Source organism: Ptychodera flava, unplaced genomic scaffold (assembly GCF_041260155.1).
Source record: "Ptychodera flava strain L36383 unplaced genomic scaffold, AS_Pfla_20210202 Scaffold_40__1_contigs__length_1388640_pilon, whole genome shotgun sequence".
NCBI classification, from domain to species: Eukaryota; Metazoa; Hemichordata; class Enteropneusta; family Ptychoderidae; genus Ptychodera; species Ptychodera flava.
In genome coordinates, this window is record NW_027248362.1 from 1,013,367 (window position 1) to 1,037,126 (window position 23,760).

Here is a 23,760-nt window from a genome sequence, read left to right on the forward strand (position 1 = left end):
CTTTTTTATTTTTTACATGATTCCAAAACTGGTGTATATACCGTTATCTGGTGATCTGGATAAAATTACAGTCACAGCATTGTCCATAAAGTATGAAAGAAAACTATTGGTATTAAAAAATTGCTTAGGTTTTGAAAATTAATTAAATTCGCAAACTCAGTGAAAAATCAAAAGAGCAATCACCAATACGACAAATCTATGATCAACTGACTCATCTGTAATCTCACATTTTATACTTTCATGCACAGACAAAAACCTTGCTGAAATTTGTTCAACCATGGTCTAGACCGTGATTCGCCTGTCTTTGTTCTCTTCTCTGTGGTTTTCTTATTTCCTTTTTTTTTTTGTAAGCTATTTTAAACCTAGTTTCTTTCCAAGCTGAGAACAATCAATGAACTATTTGTGGTTGGCAATCGTAGCTGCGCGCAAGCCGCATCGCATCGTACCGTGGATTTGTAACCCATTTGCATTGTTTGGGTGTCTCAAAACTACCCAAACCGTACACGGACCGGAGTATACAAACTGGGGATCTTGAAACTTTTTCACACATGCTCATTTAAGCTGTGGGCAAAGTCCAACGCCATCACTTCAGTCTGTCAGTTGCATGCTCAGGAACTCTGTCGTCGATCATCGGTTGACGTACGACAGAGCAACGAATTATTTTGTTCAAAGGCTAGATATTTAAATGACTGAATATTTTGATAATCTGACCGATCTAAGGGTTATTTTGATACGTTAAAAGTGACAGAACCAGCGTGATTAACGATGGTGCATGCTGTTTGGAATATGTTGTGCTGCTATGCTGGTCGCATGAACTCAAATTACCCTTCATGCTTGCATCCTAACGCGACGTACGTGGTCAAATGTTTCGTACAATGCTGGCAGCATTTATGCTGGAAAATTTTGATTGCGGAAAATAACGTAGACTTATTTGTAACCAGATATAAGCTGAAAATGCTCACATGTTTCATTATATATTGCAGTTATGTGTAAATTTGAACCTTTGCCACATGTTTGCAACTTCATTGAAAGTATTATGATCAACATAATGAACAATGTTCACCGCCGATTAATTCTAAAAGGTCATGGAGTACAAATATGTAATTAGCTATGATAAAAATATTAAAGTACTTTTAACTGCTGTCGTTGTATCACTACTTTATATAGCAAGTGTAATTACCTTTGGCCAAATCCTTCAAGTCATATATGCCGAACTGTGAAAGCTCATTAGATATGCAAATTATAAATTACCTGAAATGAAAATGTGAAATGACTTTCGATATTGTTTTAACCTGGTATAATCATCAATGTACATAGCATGTTTTGCCAACTTTGATCAAGTGAATCCCAGTATATATCCGTAATTAGAAAAGATCATTGAAAATGCAAATTAGGAATTGCCTGGAGAAAAATGCTTAATGACTTTCAATAATGTTGTATCATAGTATCTTTAATGTATGTTTCATCAACTTTGGTCCAGTCCATTCAGATATATATCCCTAATTAGCAAAGTTCATTAGATATGTAACTTAGGAATTGGCTGAAGTAAAAATGCTTAATGATTTTCAATAATGTTGTATCATAGTAGCTTCAATACATGTAGCAAGTTTCATCAACTTTGGTCCAGTCAATTCAAATATATATCCCTAATTAGCAAAGTTCATTAAATATGCAAATTAGGAATAGGGTGAAGTTAAAATGCTTAATGACTTTCAATAATGTTAAATCCTAGTGTCTTCAATATACATACCAAATTTGGTCAATTTTGATCAAGTCAAATCAGATATATATCCCTAATTAGGAAAGTTCATTAAATATGCAAATTCCGAATTGGCTCAAGTAAAAATGCTTAATGACTTTCAAGAATGTTGTATCATAGTAGCTTCAATACATGTAGCAAGTTTCATCAACTTTGGTCCGGTCAATTCAAATATATATCCCTAATTAGCAAAGTTCATTAAATATGCAAATTAGGAATCGGGTGAAGTTAAAATGCTTAATGACTTTCAATAATGTTAAATCATAGTGTCTTCAATATACATACCAAATTTGGTCAATTTTGATCAAGTCAAATCAGATATATATCCCCAATTAGGAAAGTTCATTATAAGGCCAAAAAAAAAAAATATGTGCTGTTCCGATTACCCGACCTACCCCAATTTTAACCCCCCGACCCTAGACTTTTTAGAGCCTCGTAAACCCGGAAGTAAAAATAAAGATATGAAAAAACGTGAAACGCACGAAATCACGCGAGAACTATGACAAATCGCGCGAATCACGCGAGAACTAATACGTCATTCTTATAGAAGTGATGCCAGACGCTCATGAAAAGTTGCGACATGAGCACACTGAACGGTTTCCGGTTTTCAAACTGCTGTATCTCAAAAAGTATTAGAATTTTCGATAAAAAAACCTTCCAAGTCAACTGCTCGTTCTACCATGGGATTATTTTTTGAAAATAAAGAAAAAAATATCGTGTCATTTTAGGGCTCAAAATCAAGCATTATTTTTCGCCATACAGCGTGCCGTACTACGGCACGCACATTTCTCAGGCCACTACTTCCTATATTAGAATGGAATGGCTCGTTACAGTATGTTGTTCAGTGCCTAAACGGCGTTTTGTAGGTAGGTTTTCGCTAAAATGCAGGGACAATTTTCAGTGATCGGAGTTAGTATACAAAACAGCAACTGTTATATTAAATTTGTGGAAAGTTTGAAGCATTTTCATGGCCGTTTTTTGATGTAATCTTTCATTTACATTCTTGTTGTCATTTCCGAACCGCGCCATGCACAGCGCGGCCATATTATGCAGGCCAAGTGAAAACCCGGAAGTGTTTTGTGATAGTGACTCGAGCAAAATTCTGGTCAATTTTACTTTTTATAGTCATTCTATCATTAAAATATAAACCCGTACACCAAAAACTGTGTGTTAAGGTCAGTTCTGAGTAGTTTCAAAATCTATGCGTTCGGAATTTTACCGTGAATTTTGCCGTACGTACGTACTTCGTTGAACAGTCCCTAACTGCCAATGCTACAATCAGCTGTTTTCAAACGTTAACCCTGGTAGTTTTGCGAACATTAAACTGTGTTCATTTTTCATCTGTTGATGTTACACAAAATTTACAAAATGATATTTGACAACAGAAATGAATACTCTTTCAATGATGCATGGGAATAAAGTCAGCATGCCATGGTTATTATTATATGTAAACAACCTTTATTTTTAAACAGCATTAACGTAAACTGGGGAAAATGACAGACATGGGGTAGTGCAGGGATCGGGAATTGATAAACAAGACAAGTTGAAAGACGGGCAAATGAAGAGAGAATGAAAAATCTAAGGAAAGGAAAGGAAAAAATCATAACCCTGACTCTAGATTTCAATGCAAAAGGAAAGTTGAGTACAACAAGATGACAGCTTTTTAGGGGGGAGTAATATTCTTGTGTAAAAAAGGACAGCTCCAGGGGGATTATTCTGTACTGTGAGTTGATCAGTTGAACAATGACTTATTTTATTCATATTCCTATGATTTTTCGTTTTTTGAATATCAGAATTTCTCAAATGTAACATTAAAAAAATTTACAGATCTAAAATATATTTATTCTTTTTTGTTATTACTACTCAAGTTTAACTGTCCAAAATTTGACAGAGCTGGCTTAAAAACTCTGAAAGTTACAGTAGTTTGAAAATGGCGAAAAATAGCTTTTTGACTGGTAGTATACACGGTGCCGTCCAATTTTCAACTCTGTCTCACAAACTTTTTGGCATTTTCAAGTCTCTGTGTAAAGAAAACAAAAGCTCCTTATACCATACTCGTACAATATATTGCACAAAAAAGTATTTTAAAGCAGATTAGTTGGAGAATTAATGTTATTATACAACAATATATTTTTTCATAGGGATACCCACAAAATGACTCTTAGCCATATGTTGAAATTTTTTGACCATTTGTCAAAAAAATCGAGCATATTTTAATTCTAAAAAAATCATAACCCAGGAAGTAGACAAGATAGAACTATCATTCAAACAGTTTTTTGAATCCTGAGACAAGATCTTCAAGAAAACATACAATTCAAGTAAGTTTAACCAAGAACAAAAAAGGGCCTGGTATCCCTACTTAAAGCAGGCCTCGTCTCAAACAAAATGGTGACTCGCGATGGACATAACGTGTACTCAATTTTGTTTTGCAAATGCGATCATGGCGAAGAAAGGTCGATTTTGTCTTCTGTTAAACAGAACCAAACATTCGAAGAAATTTTGGAGGAACACCATCCAGGTTTTTCTGAATGTGAAATGTACTCTATTCGAGTTGAATGTGCCAGTGATGCTGCTGGGCCGTGGTTGGAAGTACAGCAGACAAATATACAGGTTGGCGAGGCTACAAACAACTTGAACATAAAGTATGTGCGTTTTTCTTGCGAGTGACTGCAAAAAGCTGAGGATTTACCTTTGGATAAATAGTTCACTTTCCTGTCAAAGAATTGTTATTCAGCCATATCAATTTCCATGGCAGTCTAATAAACCGCACACTTCAATTCTACCGATGAATATTTTATTTTAATATATTGGTATTCAATTTGAGTGCGTTTCATGAGGAAATTGTTCACTGGTAGTTTGTTTGAACGCGTACAAAATGCACATTTGAGAAATAAAAAATAAAATGAAAAAAAAAAAATTTCCCTACCTACCTACCCTATTTTTGAAAACCATGTAATCGGAACAGCACATATTTTTTTATTTGGCCTAAATATGTAAATTAGCGACTATCTTTCATGTCACCCCTTAATGGTTCCCACTGCTGATATATCTTGGTGTGATCAACATTTGTAGCAAATCTCATCATATTGTGTGCAGTCATTTTTAATATATATCAGTTTTTTCTAAAATCATTAATTATGCAAATGAGCAAAAAGTATGCAAGCCACACCCACCAAAAACTAATCAGTTCTTGCCATTTGCTAACTGAATATATATACCAGATTTTATTCTGATCTGATCAGCTGTTTTTGAGATATCGGACCAACAGACAGACAGACAGACAGACAGACAGACACACACACACACAGACAGACAGACAGACAGACAGACAGACATTGCTGCGACATATGCTCACGTGTTCACACACACAGAAAAAACAACTAGTTGTTAGAATAGTAGGCGACATCAATAATCCAGTACATATTTTGGATCGATCACAATGAACACCCGCATGTTGAAATCCTTGGTCCTTCGGGAAAACAGTCGGTCTGGGATCGCAGGACTGACGTGACTTTTGAAGGCGTCTAGGGTCAATGATCCCAACACAGCAAACATGCAATCCAAATTTGAGAGCAATTGGGCTAGCGGTTTCAGAGAAGAGTAAATTTTACTTAAAATGAGAAAAAATAACCAAAAAACTCAGCAAAACACAAAATTCAAGATATCTTCACAATATTTGTAAAACTGATTTTGATCAACCTGAGGAACCTGTATACCAAATATCAAAGCTATCAGATTAGTAGTTTTTGAATAAAAAAATTTTTGACCAAAAATTTGGAAAATTGCCCCATAATTACAAATATGAAAATTTCAATTCAATTTGTATAAACTTGACTGTGGTCATCCTGAGGAACATGTACACCAACTTTCAAAGCAATCAGATGAGTGGTTTCAGAGAAAAACATTTTTTGACTAAAAACTGAAAAAATTACCCCAAAAATAGAAACATGCAAATTTCATTCCAAATTTAAACATCTAATTTAGAATACCTAAAGGAACGTGCACACTAAGTTTCAGCCCATTCTAACCAAGGGTTACAGAGTTTTAGCAATTTGCAGTGTTTTTTCTTTTTTTCCCCTCATTTGCATATTTTTGACACTGACAAGTTCATTTCAACAAATTCACATCTCCATCCCTAGGTGCACCTGTACACCAAATACTAAGACAGTAGGTGCTGCGGTTTAGGTGTTTTTGATGTGGACTGACATACATACATACATACATACATACATACATACAGACATGCAAATTGGATGCAAATGAACTGATTCAGCTTATACGATAACCTCACATTGGTATACCAAATGTGAGCTAAAAATTGTAACAAAATGGCTGCCATGCAGCCATATTGGATCATACCATGAAACAAATTGATGTAATATGTATGACATAGGTTAATGTCCTGGAACCAACTTTGAATAAAATCGTTTGAGATATGCCTGAGTTATGGCTCTGTACATGTAAAAGTCATAACAAAATGGTTGCACAGCAGCCATATTGGGTCGTATCACAAAACGAATTGACGTGCATATGTATGACATTAGTCAATCTCCTTGTACCAACTTTGAATAAATTCGCTTGATAAATGTCTGAGTTATGGCTCCGGACATGAAAATAAATAATAAAATGGTCACACGGCGGCCATATTGGATTGTATCACAAAACAAATTGACATGCATATCTATGACATTGGTCAAGCTCCTTGTACCAACTTTGAATAAAATCGGTTGAAACATGTCTGAGTTATACCGTCAAGGACAATGTGCTCACATTCGGTTTGAATTCGTAAAATCAAGAAATAGTTAAACCAGAAAAACAGAATGACACAAGCAAATAAGGTCTGCAACTTAGGTACTGGAGGTCATCTTTAGGAACATGCATATCAACTTCTATAGCAATGGGACAAGCAGATGCTACATACATAAGCAAATGTCAACAAAAAATTAGCCAGAGAAGGCTTGACAAAAAGAAGAGGTGGGAGAGTTGGGAAAAAATAAAGAGTGGGAAAAAATGTACAACGGATCTGGTAAAAGTAATGCTCCCTCATCAATCTCCTAGACCCCAACCCCTCCTACCCCAACTCCTCCTGAATATCAAATGTTCAACCCCTTGGTTGACCATGTTTACATAAGAAAAGCTGGCAGGAAATGTATTTACAACCTTTGGGGATGTTTTAATTAATGCTATGAGAGCTCTCATTTGAATGTAAACAGCACTTAAATTAGTTACAGATAGTGAAATGCCTTCCACTATGGGGGTGATTATGACATCTGGAATTATCCTGGATCCAAATTTCTCATCAGTTCTTGTGTGTCTTACATGCAAAAGTTGCAAAAATTGGTTCACAATGAAAAAATTTACCTCAGCTTTGTTTTCTGGATCAAATTTTACTACAAATTAATACCAAATATGACCAAAATTATGTTCACAGCCTTTGAAACTCTCTCACAACATATCCTGGGTTGGTGTAGGTCATTTAAGGTCACAAACTGAGAAAATTACCTAAAATATAAAAATTTGGGGGTTTCCCAACACTTTGAGCAGAAAATTTATCTAATAACATCTCTCAGGACTTTTGTACCAAATTACAAAGCTATCAGACAAGTAATTTTTGAGAACAAGTTTTCTTGACCAAAAATGACAAAATTGTCTTAAAAATAGCGTCAAGGACACTGAAGCTCCTCAAGTGTGAGGCCAGTTGAAGTAGTTGGTTGTTGGTAAGCAGTAATTGACTTGGAGGCATGGGGTTGGGATACGGGATACACAAGATTTGTGTTAGATACCGTACATTTAATTGTATATACGGCATGATTTGGCGCATTAATATAAACATAAGTTGCATACATTAACACCAATCTATCCTGATGGAGTATGTGGCGGTTCATTATTAGGCGACTAAGAGAGTGAGTAAGCGCCATTTACTGCATTGGAATGCAGGACAGCCACCGTAATTTCTCTGTCAGCACTCTAGTGAAAATTGCTTCATTGTGTTTTTCAACATTTAAATTTGTAGGATACAAGTGAATTGCATTTTCACATTGATCTGCTTGACCAGAAAATTCATCAGCCTTTTGCTGAAGTAGGTTTATATCTTCTTGTGTATATTGGCCAACTCTGAGACGATTAAATAATTCTGCAAAATGTTTACCATCTTTCTGTCTGTACAGGCGCAATAGAGAAATAAATATGCAAAAAAGATGAAAGGCTATAGTAGTATTTGTGTAATCGAGCTCAAAGGTCATCGAAGTCATCTGACATTTTGTCAAAAAAAATTGTATCCCATAGTTATCCCTATATACCAAAAATCAGACCTCTAGCTCTATTGGCTTGCCCAGAATTAGATATGTGCATAATTAATAAGGTACAGGATATGGCACCATACGGTCTCCCATCATACCAAATGTGAAGGGTGTAGCACTTGTGGTTATTGAGTTATGGCCATATATGTATATTTTGGTTCAAAGGTCAGCCAGGTCACATAATATTTTGTCAAAAAAAATTGTATCTCATAGTTATCCCTATATACCGAAAATCAGACTTCCAGCTCTATTGACTGGCCCAAAATTAGATACATGCATAATTAATGAGGTACAGGATGCGTCATCATTACGTGTCCCATCATACCAAATATGAAGGTTGTAGCCCTTGTGATTACTGAGTTATGAAGAAATATCTATATTTGAGGTCAAAGGTAATTGAGGTCATGTGACATTTTGTCAAAAAAATTATATCCCATAGTTATCCCTATATACCAAAAATCAGACCTCCAGCTCTATTGGCTTGCCCAAAATTAGATATGTAAATAATTAATGAGGTACAGGTTGTGGCGTCATAAGGTTTCCCATCATACAAAATATGAAGGGTGTAGCCCTTGTGGTTACTGAGTTATGGACATATATGCATATTTGGGGTCAAAGGTCATCAAGGTCACGTGATATTTTGTCAAAAAAATTGTATCCCATAGTTATCCCTACATACCAAAAATCAGAACTACATGTATAGCTCTATTATTAAGCCCAGAATTAGGTATGTGCATAATTAACACAGGAAGTGCCTGGTCATGTGACATTTTGTCGAAAAACTTTGCTCCCATAGTTTTCTCTATGTACCAAAAACACATTGAAGTTGACAGCCAGTTAGAGTGAAATACGATCAAGCTGCAAAACTTAATTAGCCAAGGTATTGTGTGTCAGCGATTTTTACAACATTATCAGCTGGGCTTGATGTGGTCTTGTTTATATCTTTAATCAGCTACACCTCTCAGTTACACATCACACCAGGGCCACTCCACTGTACGCCAGACAGAGAAACATAAACAAATCACTACACTTTGCAATGTCCTGTATCTTTCTTTTTTATTCGTGATGAACAAATGAGCTTGAAAGTTAAGGAAGGTTTTGAAATTTTTGCTTGTTCAGTCTCAGTGAATCTACATATTAAACAATTTTGGGAATTCCTCACAATTGGACACAATGATAAGTTATCTGTTGCTTACAACGGTCTAATTATTGCAACCCTAGTTCTTACAGATGAATCGAATCATGAAATACTGTAAAGGAACATTCTCATCACAGTATACCTCAAAAACAGAACAAAAGAGAAAGTACTAGAGCTGTTACAACTTTTAAAAAATACCTTAAAGCTAAAAATAGAAATAATAGTGCAAAATTTGTCTAAATGGTATAAATGAAATGAGCTACAAGTAATAGAACACATCATAATCATTGTAGCGCGCAAACAAATTCCTTAAGACTCAAATTATTTGTCTGCAACTACTATGCAATAGTCGTCTACAGCTGATATTCCGTAATGCGTTCCCTCTTAAATAAGACGAAGCAAATATCCGATCTAAGTTTCACGTGGTTTATTCGAATATAGGCATGTCTTCCAGACTGAGAACAACAAATTCTCTGAATAGAATGTTGTACTACAAACGTTGAGAACGTTTGGGAATGATTAACTGAAAACAAATCAAACAGAAGGATACAGGAAGTGAGAACTAAGCTACGTTCACACTATGACACAGGAAGTAAATACTCTCTTTGACCAGGAAGTAAATACTCTCTATGACACAGGAAATTGGAAACAGGAAGTAACTAACAGGAAGTGATACTCCTTCTAAGATGACTCAGGGGTCAAAGGTCATAATAGGTGGGTGGTCACGTGACCCACCTCAGTAAACGCCCTCTAACGGTGACTGCACGTTTACTTTCGTTGACAAGATCTCATTTGCATAAAAGCAGCCTTGACTTAATGAATTAGCTGCTTTGAAACAATCACTAACTCAAAGTTGCATAAGAATACAATCACTAAAATCTACTTTAACTAAAAGGTCTCAAAAGTTGTACTATAAACGTAATCAGAGTCCGCTGAATGTGTCCATTATAGCATTCATTGTTCGCATACTTCAATCAGGTCCTTGGCCTTTTGTTAGGCACACGTGCTCTTAGAGTCTCACAATGGAATAAGGCTATTCAATGTTCCTTCAAGAATGTCTGCTTTAAAGTCACAAAAGAATCAACTGAATGGCTTACCGATTTTGTGTAGGGTTGTATAAGACTATCGCATCAACAGGTTCAAAGCTGTTTCATCAAAATGGTCTTTACAAGCAATCTTGGCGAGAACTATAGCCGGTCACTTTCAGAGACATGTCCACTCTCTGAGGGTCTAACTTAAAGTGTCTAAAAGCACGCTTGGAATGGGTGCATGTGCGCAGTGCATAATACAAAAGGTAAACTTTGAAGGACGGAAGTTGATGGTGACTCATGACTTTGAATTTGAACTATGGCCAAATAAGGGGATGTTGATTTTGACCGTAACAATCATGTTTGCAAGTCTTTCAGTGAAAAGGATGCCTTGTAACAAACTGTCTTTTTTTACGTTTTATTAGAATCGTTATGTTGAAAAGGTTCTTGTAGTGCACCATTGAGTCCAATCAGGAACTCCACGAATACATTTACAATGTATTTTGAACATGTAAGTTTATACGGTATGATGCTGGTCTAGCCGGTCAATTCCCAAAGCTACCTGAACTTTCACGCTCACTTGTTCATCACAAATAAAAATGAAAGATACATGACATTGCAAAGTGTGGTGATTTGTTTATGTTTCTCTGTCTGACATTCATGGAATGGCCCTGGTGTGTTGTGTAACTGAGAGCATGTAGCTGATTAAAGATGTAAACAAGACCACATCAAGCCCTGCTGTGTTAATGTTGTAAAAATCGCAGATACACATCTACGGAAGCTAGTTGGCCAAATCTTGACAGAAGGAAGTCTTGACAGAAGGAAGTAAAAGTTGACGCCGCAGTTTATCACATGACACATGGACACACAGACGGAAGTTAGTTGGCCAAATCTTGACAGAAGGAAGTCTTGACAGAAGGAAGTAAAAGTTGACGCCGCCATTTCTAGTTTTCAATTCTAATAGCTCCTCAGTATATAAAACTGAGGAGCTAAAAATACAAATTTGTATATTTCAGGACAACTTCCACATATCTAACTATTGTCATCCCTGGACATCTGTACACCAAATGTAAAAGCTGTCTCTCCAGGGGCTTTAAAAAGAAGATATTTTTTAAGATTATTTTTTTGACCAAAAATGACAAAAATTGCCCAAAAACAGTAATAATTCCAATTTTGTCGTAATTTCAACAATTAGAAGGGTAACACCCTTGCAAACATCCAATCCAAATTTGAGAGCAATGGGGCTGGCGGTTTCAGAGAGGAAGAAATTTTACTTAAAATGAGAAAAAATAACCCAAAAATTCAGCAAAACACAAAATTCAAGATATCTTCACGACATTCATAAAACTGATTTTGATCAACCTTAGGAACCTGTATGTCAAATATCAAAGCTATCAGATTAGTAGTTTTTCAATAAAAAAATTTTGACCAAAAATTCAGAAAATTGCCCCAAAATTACAAATATGAAAATTTCAATTCAATTTGTATACACTTGACTGAGGTCATCCTGAAGAACATGTATACTTACTTTCAAAGCAATCGGATGAGTGGTTTCAGAGAAAAAACATTTTTTGACTAAAAACTGAAAAAATTACCCCAAAAATAGAAACATGCAAATTTCATCCCAAATTTAAACATCTAATTTAGAATGCCTAAAGAAACGTGCATACCAAGTTTCAACCCTATCTGACCTAGGGTTACAGAGTTTTAGCAATTTGCAGGGTTTTTCCTTTTTTCCCCTCATTTGCATATTTTTGACACTGACAAGTTCATTTGAACAAATTCACATCTCCACCCCTAGGTGCACCGGCACATTAAATACTAAGACAGTAGGTGCTGCAGTTTAGGTGTTTTTGATGTGGACGGACATACATACATAAATACATACATACATACATACATACATACATACATACAGTCATGCAAATGGATGCAAATGAACTGATTCAGCTTATACAATAACATCACATTGGTATACCAAATGTGAGCTAAAAAATCGTAATAAAATGGCCGCCTGGCGGCCATATTGGATCGTATCACAAAACAAATCGACGTGCATATATATGACATAGGTCAATGTCCTTGTAGCAACTTTGAATAAGATCGGTTGAGATATGCCTGAGTTATGGCTCTGTACGTGAAAAAATCGTAACAAAATGGCTGCACGGAAGCCATATTGGATCGTATCACAAAACAAATCAACATGCATATCTATGACATTGGTCAATGTCCTTGTACCAACTTTGATTAAAATCCGTTGAAACATGTCTGAGTTATGGCTCTGTACATGAAAAAATCGTAATAAAATGGCCGCCTGGCGGCCATATTGGATCATATCACAAAACAAATCAACGTGCATATGTATGACATATGAAGTAATCCTTGTACCAAGTTTGAATGTAATTGCTCCAGGCATCTCTGAGATATCTGCGTGAACGGACGGACACACGCACGCATGCATGGACATGACCAAACCTATAAGTCCCCCCGGACGGTGCCCGTGGGGACTAATAAGCATGAACAAATGATTTGTAAGAAGACACTGACATTTGGTATGTATTCCTAGCACTGCTCAAGTAATTGCTCTCACTTACCATCATCAAATATCACCAACAAGGGTGCTACCAAGTCACACATCCCTTGCACATATCCAACATCTAGGTGTTCCCAAACATATGTACACATGACATTTCTCAATTTCTCCAAATTTGCAGATGTGAAGTAATAGTAATTCCTATCACAACGCTGAACATCTTTTTCAATACGATGCAGGTTCAAACCAAAACAGTCTAGCAGTTCAGTCTATGCAAGAAAATAAATCAAGAAATATCAGTGACAAAAAAAAGCTAATTGAATTATAAAGTATACCTTTAAAAGGGGCATAGGGCTTTACTTGTACGTACCTAAATTTTCCTCTTTACAAACAATTAGGTCATCAACGGCTAGTAGAATTTCCTACTCAGAGTCAGTGTGACAGAAAATTTTGACCTTACTGAAATGAGAGTCCCAATGCTTCTCAGTGGATGAAAATGTTACAGAGGATAGTTCTTGCAATAGTAACAAAATTTAAAATTGGTGTTTAAAAAGGAGAGACAAGATGCATGAGCTCCTACTGCAACATGTGTCAATTATGACAACGTACCCTGTCTTTTCTCTTAAGGATGTACGATTGGAAAAATATAAGCGTACTGCGCCGATTTCCACGCAGAAATGTATCCATAGTAACCACGCCACACGCGCATAGTGACGTTCCGAACGTTTTTGCGTTGTACAAAATGTTGTCTGCAGGTAAAGATAAATAGCACCGAGAAAATGTTCAGCGTGCCCTCAAAACACGCTGGAAGGTATGAGAATTCAGCAAAGAGATAAAAAAAAATGCAACATGACCGTAGCCTACAGCGCAGCGTAAATCAGAAGTGTGACGTCTGATTTGCTATTCGTGGTTATAATTCCAATGATAGTGTCGCTAGTAGACCTACCGGAAAATGGAAGAATGGCCGTCGCATAGTCGATTTGAATGAACTAGCCGAAAATCTTGACACTTGTGTCAGTTGTGGGCTTGCCTGTACGATTGTCATCGTGTATTGGAGAAACGCCAAGTTCACGGCCTCGGTATAGTGTGTGACAACTTACTTAGCCTGCAGCGAAGTCAACCTAATCCCCACCGATAAGCGATAAATATTACATGATTTTTTGTATGCTGTATTAATATATAGACTCTAAAAGTAGAAGAACCTAAAGGTCTTTGCTTTGTTCTGTCATTTCCCTCTCATTAAAGTTTAATGGTAGGTTTAAATCATGACCATGCCTGGACAGGGCAGGTAGCAACGGCAGGTCAGCAGCATTTGAAGAGCGCCCTCGTACGACGAACCCTGGAGAGCATGGTTTATCGCCAGAACCTGTAAATCCTAGTAAGTTTTTGCAAAATTGTGAAAAATCGAGCTCGGTGACCTACTACACAAAATGTGGTTTTGGAAAATTCACAAAAAGTGCTATTATTTGGCAAAGTTTGAGAAAATTGACATTAGTAGAAACTATCAATAATAAATAAATTACCCTCTCCCATTCCTAAAATTTGGGGCATATTTGTTGCAATTTTGGTTAAAAAATAAATATGATGACTTTTTAACTCAATTTTAATGTAAGTAAAATCTTCAAAGTAGCTTAGGTTTGTAATTTCTTTATTCTTTTACAGTGTAAACGTGAAGAATGCAATCATGATATAAATATGAAAATGATGACCTGTTTTATTGATTTTTAGTGATTTGTGAAAAACCGTGAATTTTTAATGTCATTTTGTAAGAAAACAAGCGCGGTGACCCCATGTTTTTTTCCCAGTTTTGGACTATTCACATATGTAGGTATTCAAAAATCCCCATTTGAAAAAATTGACATTACTTTTACTTTTTCCGATCGTACATCCTTAACACTAAACTTTTCCCACAAATTGGTCTGTTATTCATGCTAACAGGTTTTGTCCCTTACAAACCGATGCCATGATGGTTGCGATAATTTCTCTTATGGTAATTGTAGTAGTCACAATGTGAAAGGCAATGAAATATTAAGAGAAGAGTTTTAGCTGTAAATGTATATTCCAATCAATGCCAATACAAAGTATGGTGCTCTTTTTGAAATGATAATAGTATGTCACTGTATCTAAGAATAACTCACCGAATAGACACCTCCACTTGATGAAACTGGGGAGACAGCCGTAGAATCAGCAGAAAGATGACTGCTGGCATCTAAACAATCTGGAACATGAAGAGCAGTATTCAGTTCTCCCTTTTCCAGAGTTGAACTTTCCACTTCATCTTGATGGTGACTACCATTAAATGTATTCACTTCAATTGGTTGAACATTGGTGATTTCATCCTTTTGGATGACATCTTCTTTCAACATTTCAATTTCTCTATTTTCAATTTCTCTATCGGTTTTATAACTGTGGCAAGATTCACTGCTATTGTTCTCTGTTTCCTCTTCTTCATTCAGAGTGCTACATAAATGCCCAATACCTTCATCACTATCATGGGGAGAACTTTTCTGACTGACAGTCTCAAGGTCAATATTTTCACTTAAACTTCTCCCACTCTCAGTTTCTAAGGTATCTTGCCGAGGGCTTTTACTCCTCGGTATGTCATGTAGCACTGACTTTGGTATTTCTTGCATGATATCCCTGACTTCTTTGTTATTTTCATCATCTTCCCTGTTTTCCATTTCAACTTTGTCTGCAACAGTACCATTCTGTAAATATTCCCCATCATCTTCAACTTCAAAGACATCATTTTCTAGATCATTATCCTGTGATGCCTCTCTGTGTAGTGGTATTTGACCATCCAAACTATTGTCAGACGACAACTTTGCAAGATTAGCTGCTTGAATTTCACGATCCCGTTGTTTTACAATCGCTTCTACAGCAAGCCATTCAGTCATGGTTTGTTCATAAGATTGTCTAACTGACTCATCATGCCTGTTTCTGTCGTCTTCTAACCAGCCAAAGTCATAATGCCCCAACAAATATGGCCAAACCTAAGTGACAATAACAAGAGAAACACATATCATTGAAAGTATTATGAAGTTGAGGTAGAGCAATAGCATTATAATCTTAAGAATTTTGAAATGTAAACATTACATTCAGAATGTGTGGGATTAACCAGTTGGACTCCTTTTCATCACCCAACAATGCCATTATGAGAGCACTTGTAACTTCAAAGTCAAACAACTGACAGGCAAAAATTGAAAAAAAACGATATTTATACTACAGAAATTAGCCCAATTCCCTGTTTCAACGATTTGGATGTTTTAAATTGTGAATGAAATTGCTGAATTTTTACCTACACTTGCAACAATTGTCAGTGACTTCAATTAGGACAGATACTACGGCCGTCATAAAGCAATCCTTCAAAGCAGCCAGTCATGTACATTGTATATTTAAAAACTATCTACTGTTGATTGACCAATCAGAGTGCTCAATTCAGGGTGTTTTATTTACTCGTAAAGCTTTGGTCACCAAATTCCAGAAACGAATGACAGCGCCGTAGTAAAGTACTGTCCAATCAAAAGTGAACATGTCATATTCTGTAGACATCTGGTACGTTTTTTCCCTAATATTCAACTTTGGTAACAAAGCGGAAACCAGCTGCAACACAAAATCTGCGGTGGTACAAACATAAACTAATGTGCCCTAGGGCATTTATAGGATGTTCCATTACATTGGAAGGCTATTTCACAAATAAAAGTTTTAATTCATATCCTAAACATGTTACATTGACAAAGGGGATGGTTGACGTTAACACATTGAAAACGAAAATATATCAGTTAGGGGCGATAGTTTTTAAGTCGGATAAAACATAAACAAATTTAACATAACATTTCCATGTCAAACTTGTGTTGTTTGAAGGACAGAAGTTCTTGCAAATCACAAGCCAGAGTAAAATGTTTATTATAGTGAAGAAAAGAGCACATACCTCATTTCGAATTTCATGGGTTACACCTCCTAAGTATACTAAGCGAAAAAGTTCCTCTTGATTTTTAACCTAAATACAAGTGATACATTTGACAAAATGAGAATTGATAAGTCTACACAAAGACAACAATTAAAATAGTAATCTTGCAGCTGGTATTGCTGTCAACAGTTATGTTAGTGGGACTGATGGCTTCAGCATACAGTATGTCAATTTACATGTGCTCAAATCTTTGTCAACACTCCAGATTACAATACAACTGTACAGAGATGTAATTTCTGTATGTGTACGACTGAACAAAATGACCTGGCATGCAAACATTAATGTTAGATGCAGATTCACATTCTAGTGAAATTACATAACATCTGAACACATTGATTTTTACACTACCATACATTTGAATAACTTGCATTTTGACTTTGAATAGGGTCTTGGTGCTATCATGTTAGGTTTGCTAAATATGTGTGATAGAGGTCCCAAGCTAAATCCTATATCCTTGTGTATCACATACTTTTGTTTGTCCTCAACGCTATACATCTCCACAGTACAATGTACTCAGACAAATCCTTAGTCTAGTATTTTGTTGAATATATCGTTGAAATTTTGTTATAACATGTAACACGTCATTGACAATGACATAGTCCCCACTTGTAATAGGAGTATTAGTCTTGATGGGGCAGGGAAATGTGGTCATTAAGAAGTATCACTGGAATGTATATGTTGAGATCTATGGGAACATAGGTCTATGTCGTTGTTCCCAATTTGAAACACATGAAGCATGTCTAAGTTATGGTTCTAAATCGGGAAAAAAGATCAGACCAGCCAAGAAATACATATGCGCATAATAATGAGGTACAAGATGTGACATCTTAAGGTCTAATATCCTATCAGAATTGGAGGGTATAGAACTTGTGGTTACTGAGTTATGCATATATATGTATAATCAAGGTCAAAGGTCATAAGGTCACGTGACATTTTGAAAAACAATTGTATTGCTAATTAATCCCTATATGCCAAAAATCAGACCTCTAGCTCTATTCCCTTGCCCAGAATTAGATGTGTGCATAATTAATGAGGTAAAGCGTGTGTTGTCATAAGGTCTCCCATGCTACTAAATATAAAGGACATAGCACTTGTGGTAACGTATTTATCGACATAGACGTATATTTCAGGTCAAAGGTCATCGAGGTCACATGACATTTGGTCAAAAAATTTCTATCCTATAGTTATCCCTATATACCAAAAATCAGACATCCAGCTCTATGGGTTTGCTAAGAATTAGATATATGCATAATTATTGAGGTACAGTATGAAGCATCATAAGGTCTCCCACCATACCATATATGAAGGGTGTACCACTTGTGGTTACTGAGTTATGGACAAATATGTATATTTGAGGTCAAAGGTCATCAAGGTCATATGACATTTTGTCAAAATAATTGTATTGCTAAGTTATCGCTATATACCAAAAATCAGACCTCTAGCTCTATTGACTCGCTCAAAATTAGATATGCACATAATTAATGAGGTACAATATATGGCGTCATAAGATGTCCCATCATACCATATATGAAGGGTGTACCTCTTGTGGTTACTGAGTTATGGACAAATATGTATATTTGAGGTCAAAGGTCACCGAGGTCACATGACATTTTGTCAAAAAAATTGTAGTGCTCAAGTTATCCCTATATACCAAAAATCAGACCTCTAGCTCTATTGGCTCGCTCAAAATTAGATATGCGCATAATTAATGAGGTACAATATGTGGCATCATAAGCTGTCCCATCATACCATACATAAAGGGTGTACCACTTCTGGTTACTGAGTTATGGACAAATATATATATTTGAGGTCAAAGGTCACCGAGGTCACGTGACATTTTGAAAAAAAAATTGTATTGCTAAGTGATCCCTATATACCAAAAATCAGACCTCTAGCTCTATTGGCTCGCTCAAAATTAGATACGCGCATAATTAATGAGGTACAATATGTGGCGTCATAAGCTGTCCCATCATACCATATATGAAGGGTGTAGCACTTGTGGTTACCGACTTATGGACATATATATATATTTGAGGTCAAAGGTCACCAAGGTAACGTGACATTTTGTCAAAATATCTGAGATATCTGTGTGAACGGATGGACTCACGGATGGACTCACGGACGGACATGACCCAATCTGTAAGCCCCCTTGACTTCATCCGTGGGGACTCAAAACTGTGTAAGTGCATCCTTTTTGCAATATGAATACGATGAGAAACTAAATTTTTATTTTTCTTGGCCTTATACATGGGAGTCTATGGACTGCCTTATGCATGGGAGTCTATGGACTGCCTTATATATGGGAGTCTATGGAGACTGCCTCATACATGGGAGTCTATGGAGGTGAAAACTAAAAAGTCCTCTAACACGGCCAAAATTGATCGTATTGTGAAACAAATCGACGTACATCTGTATGGGGTAGGGTACTATCCTTGTGCGAAGTTTGAAAGAAATTGACCTGGGCATGTCTGAGATATCTGCGTGAACGGACGGACGAACGGACGGACACATGGACGCACGGATGCACGGACGGACAGATGCACGTACATGACCAAACCTATAAGTCCCCCCGGACGGTGTCCGTGGGGACTAACAAGCGACATGAAAAGTGACCATTTTTGAATAGCTTTTGTGCAAATATATATATATCAATGTCTATGTTAAGTCAATTTCTTTGCCATTGTTTATGCTAAGGGTATGACACTGGAATTGCTTGTCACCAGAGATGGCTTTATCATGGATAATACTGTCTACTCCAGTGGTCATGGTGAAATGATGGAAGTGATTTGACAAAAAATGTGAATCTTCTTTGAACATTACGTTTGACATGTAATGTTTGAGGCTTCATTCTTGTTGATTTGTGATTCTTTTGCTGGGCTCCATCCTGTGCATAAACACTCCATGTGACCACTCATGTGAAGTTGAAATATATGAATATCAATTTTCACAGATTAGGTAATCTTCCATTAGTCCCCATGGACATCCGTCCGTGCGTCCGTGCATGCGTCTGTCCATTCACGCAGATATCTAAGAGATGCCTGGAGCGATTTCATTCAAACTTGGTACAAGGATTACTTCATACGTCATACATATGCATGTCAATTTGTTTTGTGATACGATTCAATATGGCAGCCATGCGGCCATTTTAATATGATTTTTTCATGCACGGAGCCATAACTCAGGCACATCTCAACCGATTTTATTCAAAAATGGTACAAGGACATTGACCTATGTCATGCATATCCACATTGATTTGTTTTGTGATACGATCCAATATGGCCACCAGGCGGCCATTTTAGTACAATTTTTTCATGTACAGAGCCATAACTCAGGCACATCTCAACCGATTTTATTCAAAGTTGGTACAAGGACATTGACCTATGTCATGCATATCCACATTGATTTGTTTTGTGATAGTGGTGATAGTGGTATCATTTATATATATATATTAAGTGGTATCATTTATATATATAAATTAATTGCTAGTTTGCATTTCCATGATGGATTTTTGTTTTTAGGGTGAATGTCCAAGGTACTGTATCAAACTTTATGAAATATGGTACCAGTGATAATCTGTCAGTGTTAAGATAGGATGCAAAAATGTTTGGCAGCATCCTGTTGATTACGTACTAATTGATTCATTTTCATTACCTTTTGTAATTAGTATGGCAGCTTACATTGATTTTTGTTTTCACCACCATGGAACTCATTTTTGGCCATTTAAGGCCCCATCTGTATCGCAGTATTTTTAATCACAGACCTAATTAATGAAGAGGACTCTTTCCTCTCAGAGGACTTGTAATTAAAGTACAAGTGGGGACTGTGTCATTGTCAATGACTTGTTTTTTCATGTCTCTCAAATTGAAATAAAAAATCTTCAGTATGAAAACTTTGAACTGACCTGTCCATCTTCTTGCAGCATTGACCACTTTTCAATGGTAAGTCCATCATGATCATTGGAAAGACTATCAGCAGGCACTGCAGAATTGTGAACCAATCCTGAGAGATGTGTTCGGACAGTATGTAAATGACGACAGTGAGCAAGCCCTGAAATATATGATATCCATGATGTTCTCATTGCCTGATAACAACAGAGGCCTAATATTCTTGTTATACAACAGTTGATGCCAGTCATTATGTATAAATGAGAAGACTGATAAAATGAAATACAGATAATCAGATTTATGGGCATAGCAAACATTCCATGCATTCATTATGTAACTATGATGACTGTTACAAAAAGATAAACAGATTAATCTACATACTATACCCCCACCAGCATAAATTTTCAAGACTTGGTAAGGTGTAAATTGATGTGTCCATGTTAATAGCCTCATCCAAATTATGCTAAATGCTTATTTGCCATTAATTATGGTATTCATGAAACTAAAAGGTACTGAAAACATGTTTATTCAACAAACAAACAGTTTGTCCCGAGTATGTATAAACACTGAGTGAAATTGTATTTACCAGAGAGATTATTGATGTGTGCAATTGATATGGTAAGTTTTGACTGACAAGAGACAAATTATGGAATGACATTTACGACATTGCAAAATAAATGACCTTACTTAAAGTCTGGGCATGACATAATGCTGAAGCAACTTTAGCCGAAAAAAACATTAACTTACATCCATAAAAAGCCCTTGAAATGATCTGTTTCTTCATGGTATCACAAAGAAGTCTTATAGATGCTCTGTAATTAATAAAAATGGTATTTAATGGAAATCGGAGTGATATTAAGATGCCCAGCCTCCATTTTATTTCATGGAAATCGGAGTGATATTAAGATGCCTAGATTCCATTTTATTTCAGAAATAAACTGCTTTATTGTCAGTGACAGCAATTAAGAAATCATTTACACTAGTACACAAATACACCAAATATATACTAATACAATCAGTTCCTTATCCCTGCTTTTGACACCAGTTCTTGTTGACATTTATCATTTAATATGTGATTTGTTCTCCTTTGAAAATTGTGTTCTGTTATTTAATTTGTAAGAAAGTTGTGTTTGTTGATTTCATGTAGAATATATTTGCGCTAGGCTTACTGTATATCACTTTTCTGTGTAGATTTTGCATGTAGCAATGAGTAGTGAACTTTGGCTTTACATCAATATGAATGTTAACTAAGGGATAAAACCAACATAAACCTACAAACAAAATCTTTTTGTCAGACAGTCCAACTTTAAGTACAAGGCTTAGTGTGGGGGAGGATAAAACATGTAAATTACTTAGTTTTAAAGCCATGGAGCTTTTATATAGGGTAGGGCTGTGACAGGGGTTTTCACAGAGAATCCTAGCATAGCATTTATACAGAACCCTTAGAAGTATTTTCTGGTATAACAGGTCTCCAAAACTCAACATGGATAATAGGGCTGACACATGTTAGTAAGAGTGAGACAGTATGCATCTACACTCAAACCATTCATCTACGCTAATAATAATATACACTATGGCTTCAGAAAAAGGGATTGGCAGATAGTCAGTGTTCTGTGCATGTTATTCCATTAGTCTACCTTATTTATTCGTTCATTATTTCTTTGCACTTGTTTATTGTCTCTTCAGTGTTCATTTATTGACTTGGGTCCACAGCCACAGCAACTGACCACATGCTTGAACTAACAATTGTTCATTGTTTCTTCAGTGTTCATTTATTGACTTGGGTCCACATGCTGACAACATGCTTGCTCCGACACTTATAACAGAACTTGGACTACACAACACCTCAATTAAAGATCCCTTAGCTGTATTGTATATCTTTGGTCATTTTTTTTATTTTGTTTGTTCTGTGTATCATCTGCAGTTTCTGGTTTGAATCCCTGAACCATGGAGAAATTCCTAATATTTAGCTCATAAATATACCCTATATGAGTATAATCTGCATTGTTATTGTTTAAATTTTGTATTCAGGTCCGGACTAGAATACATTTATCAACAATAACAATGGTCATTTCACATGGCCACCGGGCATTGGTCATGATGATCGAATTATAGTACAAGCGACCTAGCAGCCAATATAGCTCCGCTGTGTTTATGTAGAGAATAACTTTTTTTGACACATGTTGATGAAGAAGATGGAAATCTATGAATAGCTCATTTCAGTGACCAGAAAAAAAGTGGCTAAAATAGCTGCAAAAATACACAATTGAAGATTTCATCATAATTTGAAAATATCACATCGGATCATCCCTAAGAAAATGTCAACCACAGCTATCTGACAAGTAGTTTTTTTCTGAATAAAATTTTCTGACCAAAAAATGGCAAAAATTGACCAAAAAATACAAAATTGCAGATTTCACCATAATTTTAATATATCATATATTACAATAATCCCTTGGAAACTGTATACCAAATATCAAAGCTATCACCTTGCAGTTTTTGAGAAACAAATTTTTTGACCAAAAATGGCAAAAATTGCCCCCAAAATACAAAATTGCACATTTCATCAGAAATTCAATATATATTACTTACTTTATCTGTAGAAACCTGTATACCAAAATTCAAAGCCAGTAGACCTTTTTTTTTTTTGAGAAACACATTTGTGACCAAAAGTGGCAAAAATTGCCCAAAAAATACAAAATTGCAGATTTCATCATAATTTCGCTAAATATGATTTAGTTCATCTATAGGAACCTGTATACCAAATTTTAAAGCTATCAGATGAGTAGTTTTGGAAATACACATTTTTTGACCAAAAATGGCAAAAATTGCCCTAAAAATACAAAATTACATATTTCATCAGAAATTCAATATATATTACTCAGTTCATCTATAGGAGCCTGTATACCAAATTTCAGATGAGTACATTTTGAGAAACACATTTTTTAAGCAAAAATGGCAAAAATTGCCTTAAAAATGCAAATTTGCATATTTCTGCGCAATTTGAATAAATCTGAAATAGATCATCCCTAAGGACCTATGTATCAAATATCAAAGCTGTCTGACTGGTAGTTTTGAAATAGAAGATGTTTAAAGTTTTTTTTACCAAAAACGACAAAAATTGCCTTAAAAATACAAATATGCAAATT

General features: G+C 35.8%; 1 protein-coding gene across 1 annotated transcript in view; it reads right to left on the bottom strand.

Moving 5' to 3' along the window:
* Positions 1-23,760, bottom strand: part of LOC139127974 (small G protein signaling modulator 1-like) — a 270,506-nt gene that overhangs the window by 56,781 nt on the left and 189,965 nt on the right. The window contains 5 exon segments of the mRNA XM_070693822.1: positions 12,819-13,026; positions 14,896-15,750; positions 16,689-16,757; positions 20,629-20,774; positions 21,359-21,423. Coding sequence (XP_070549923.1) covers positions 12,819-13,026; positions 14,896-15,750; positions 16,689-16,757; positions 20,629-20,774; positions 21,359-21,423 — 1,343 coding nt within the window.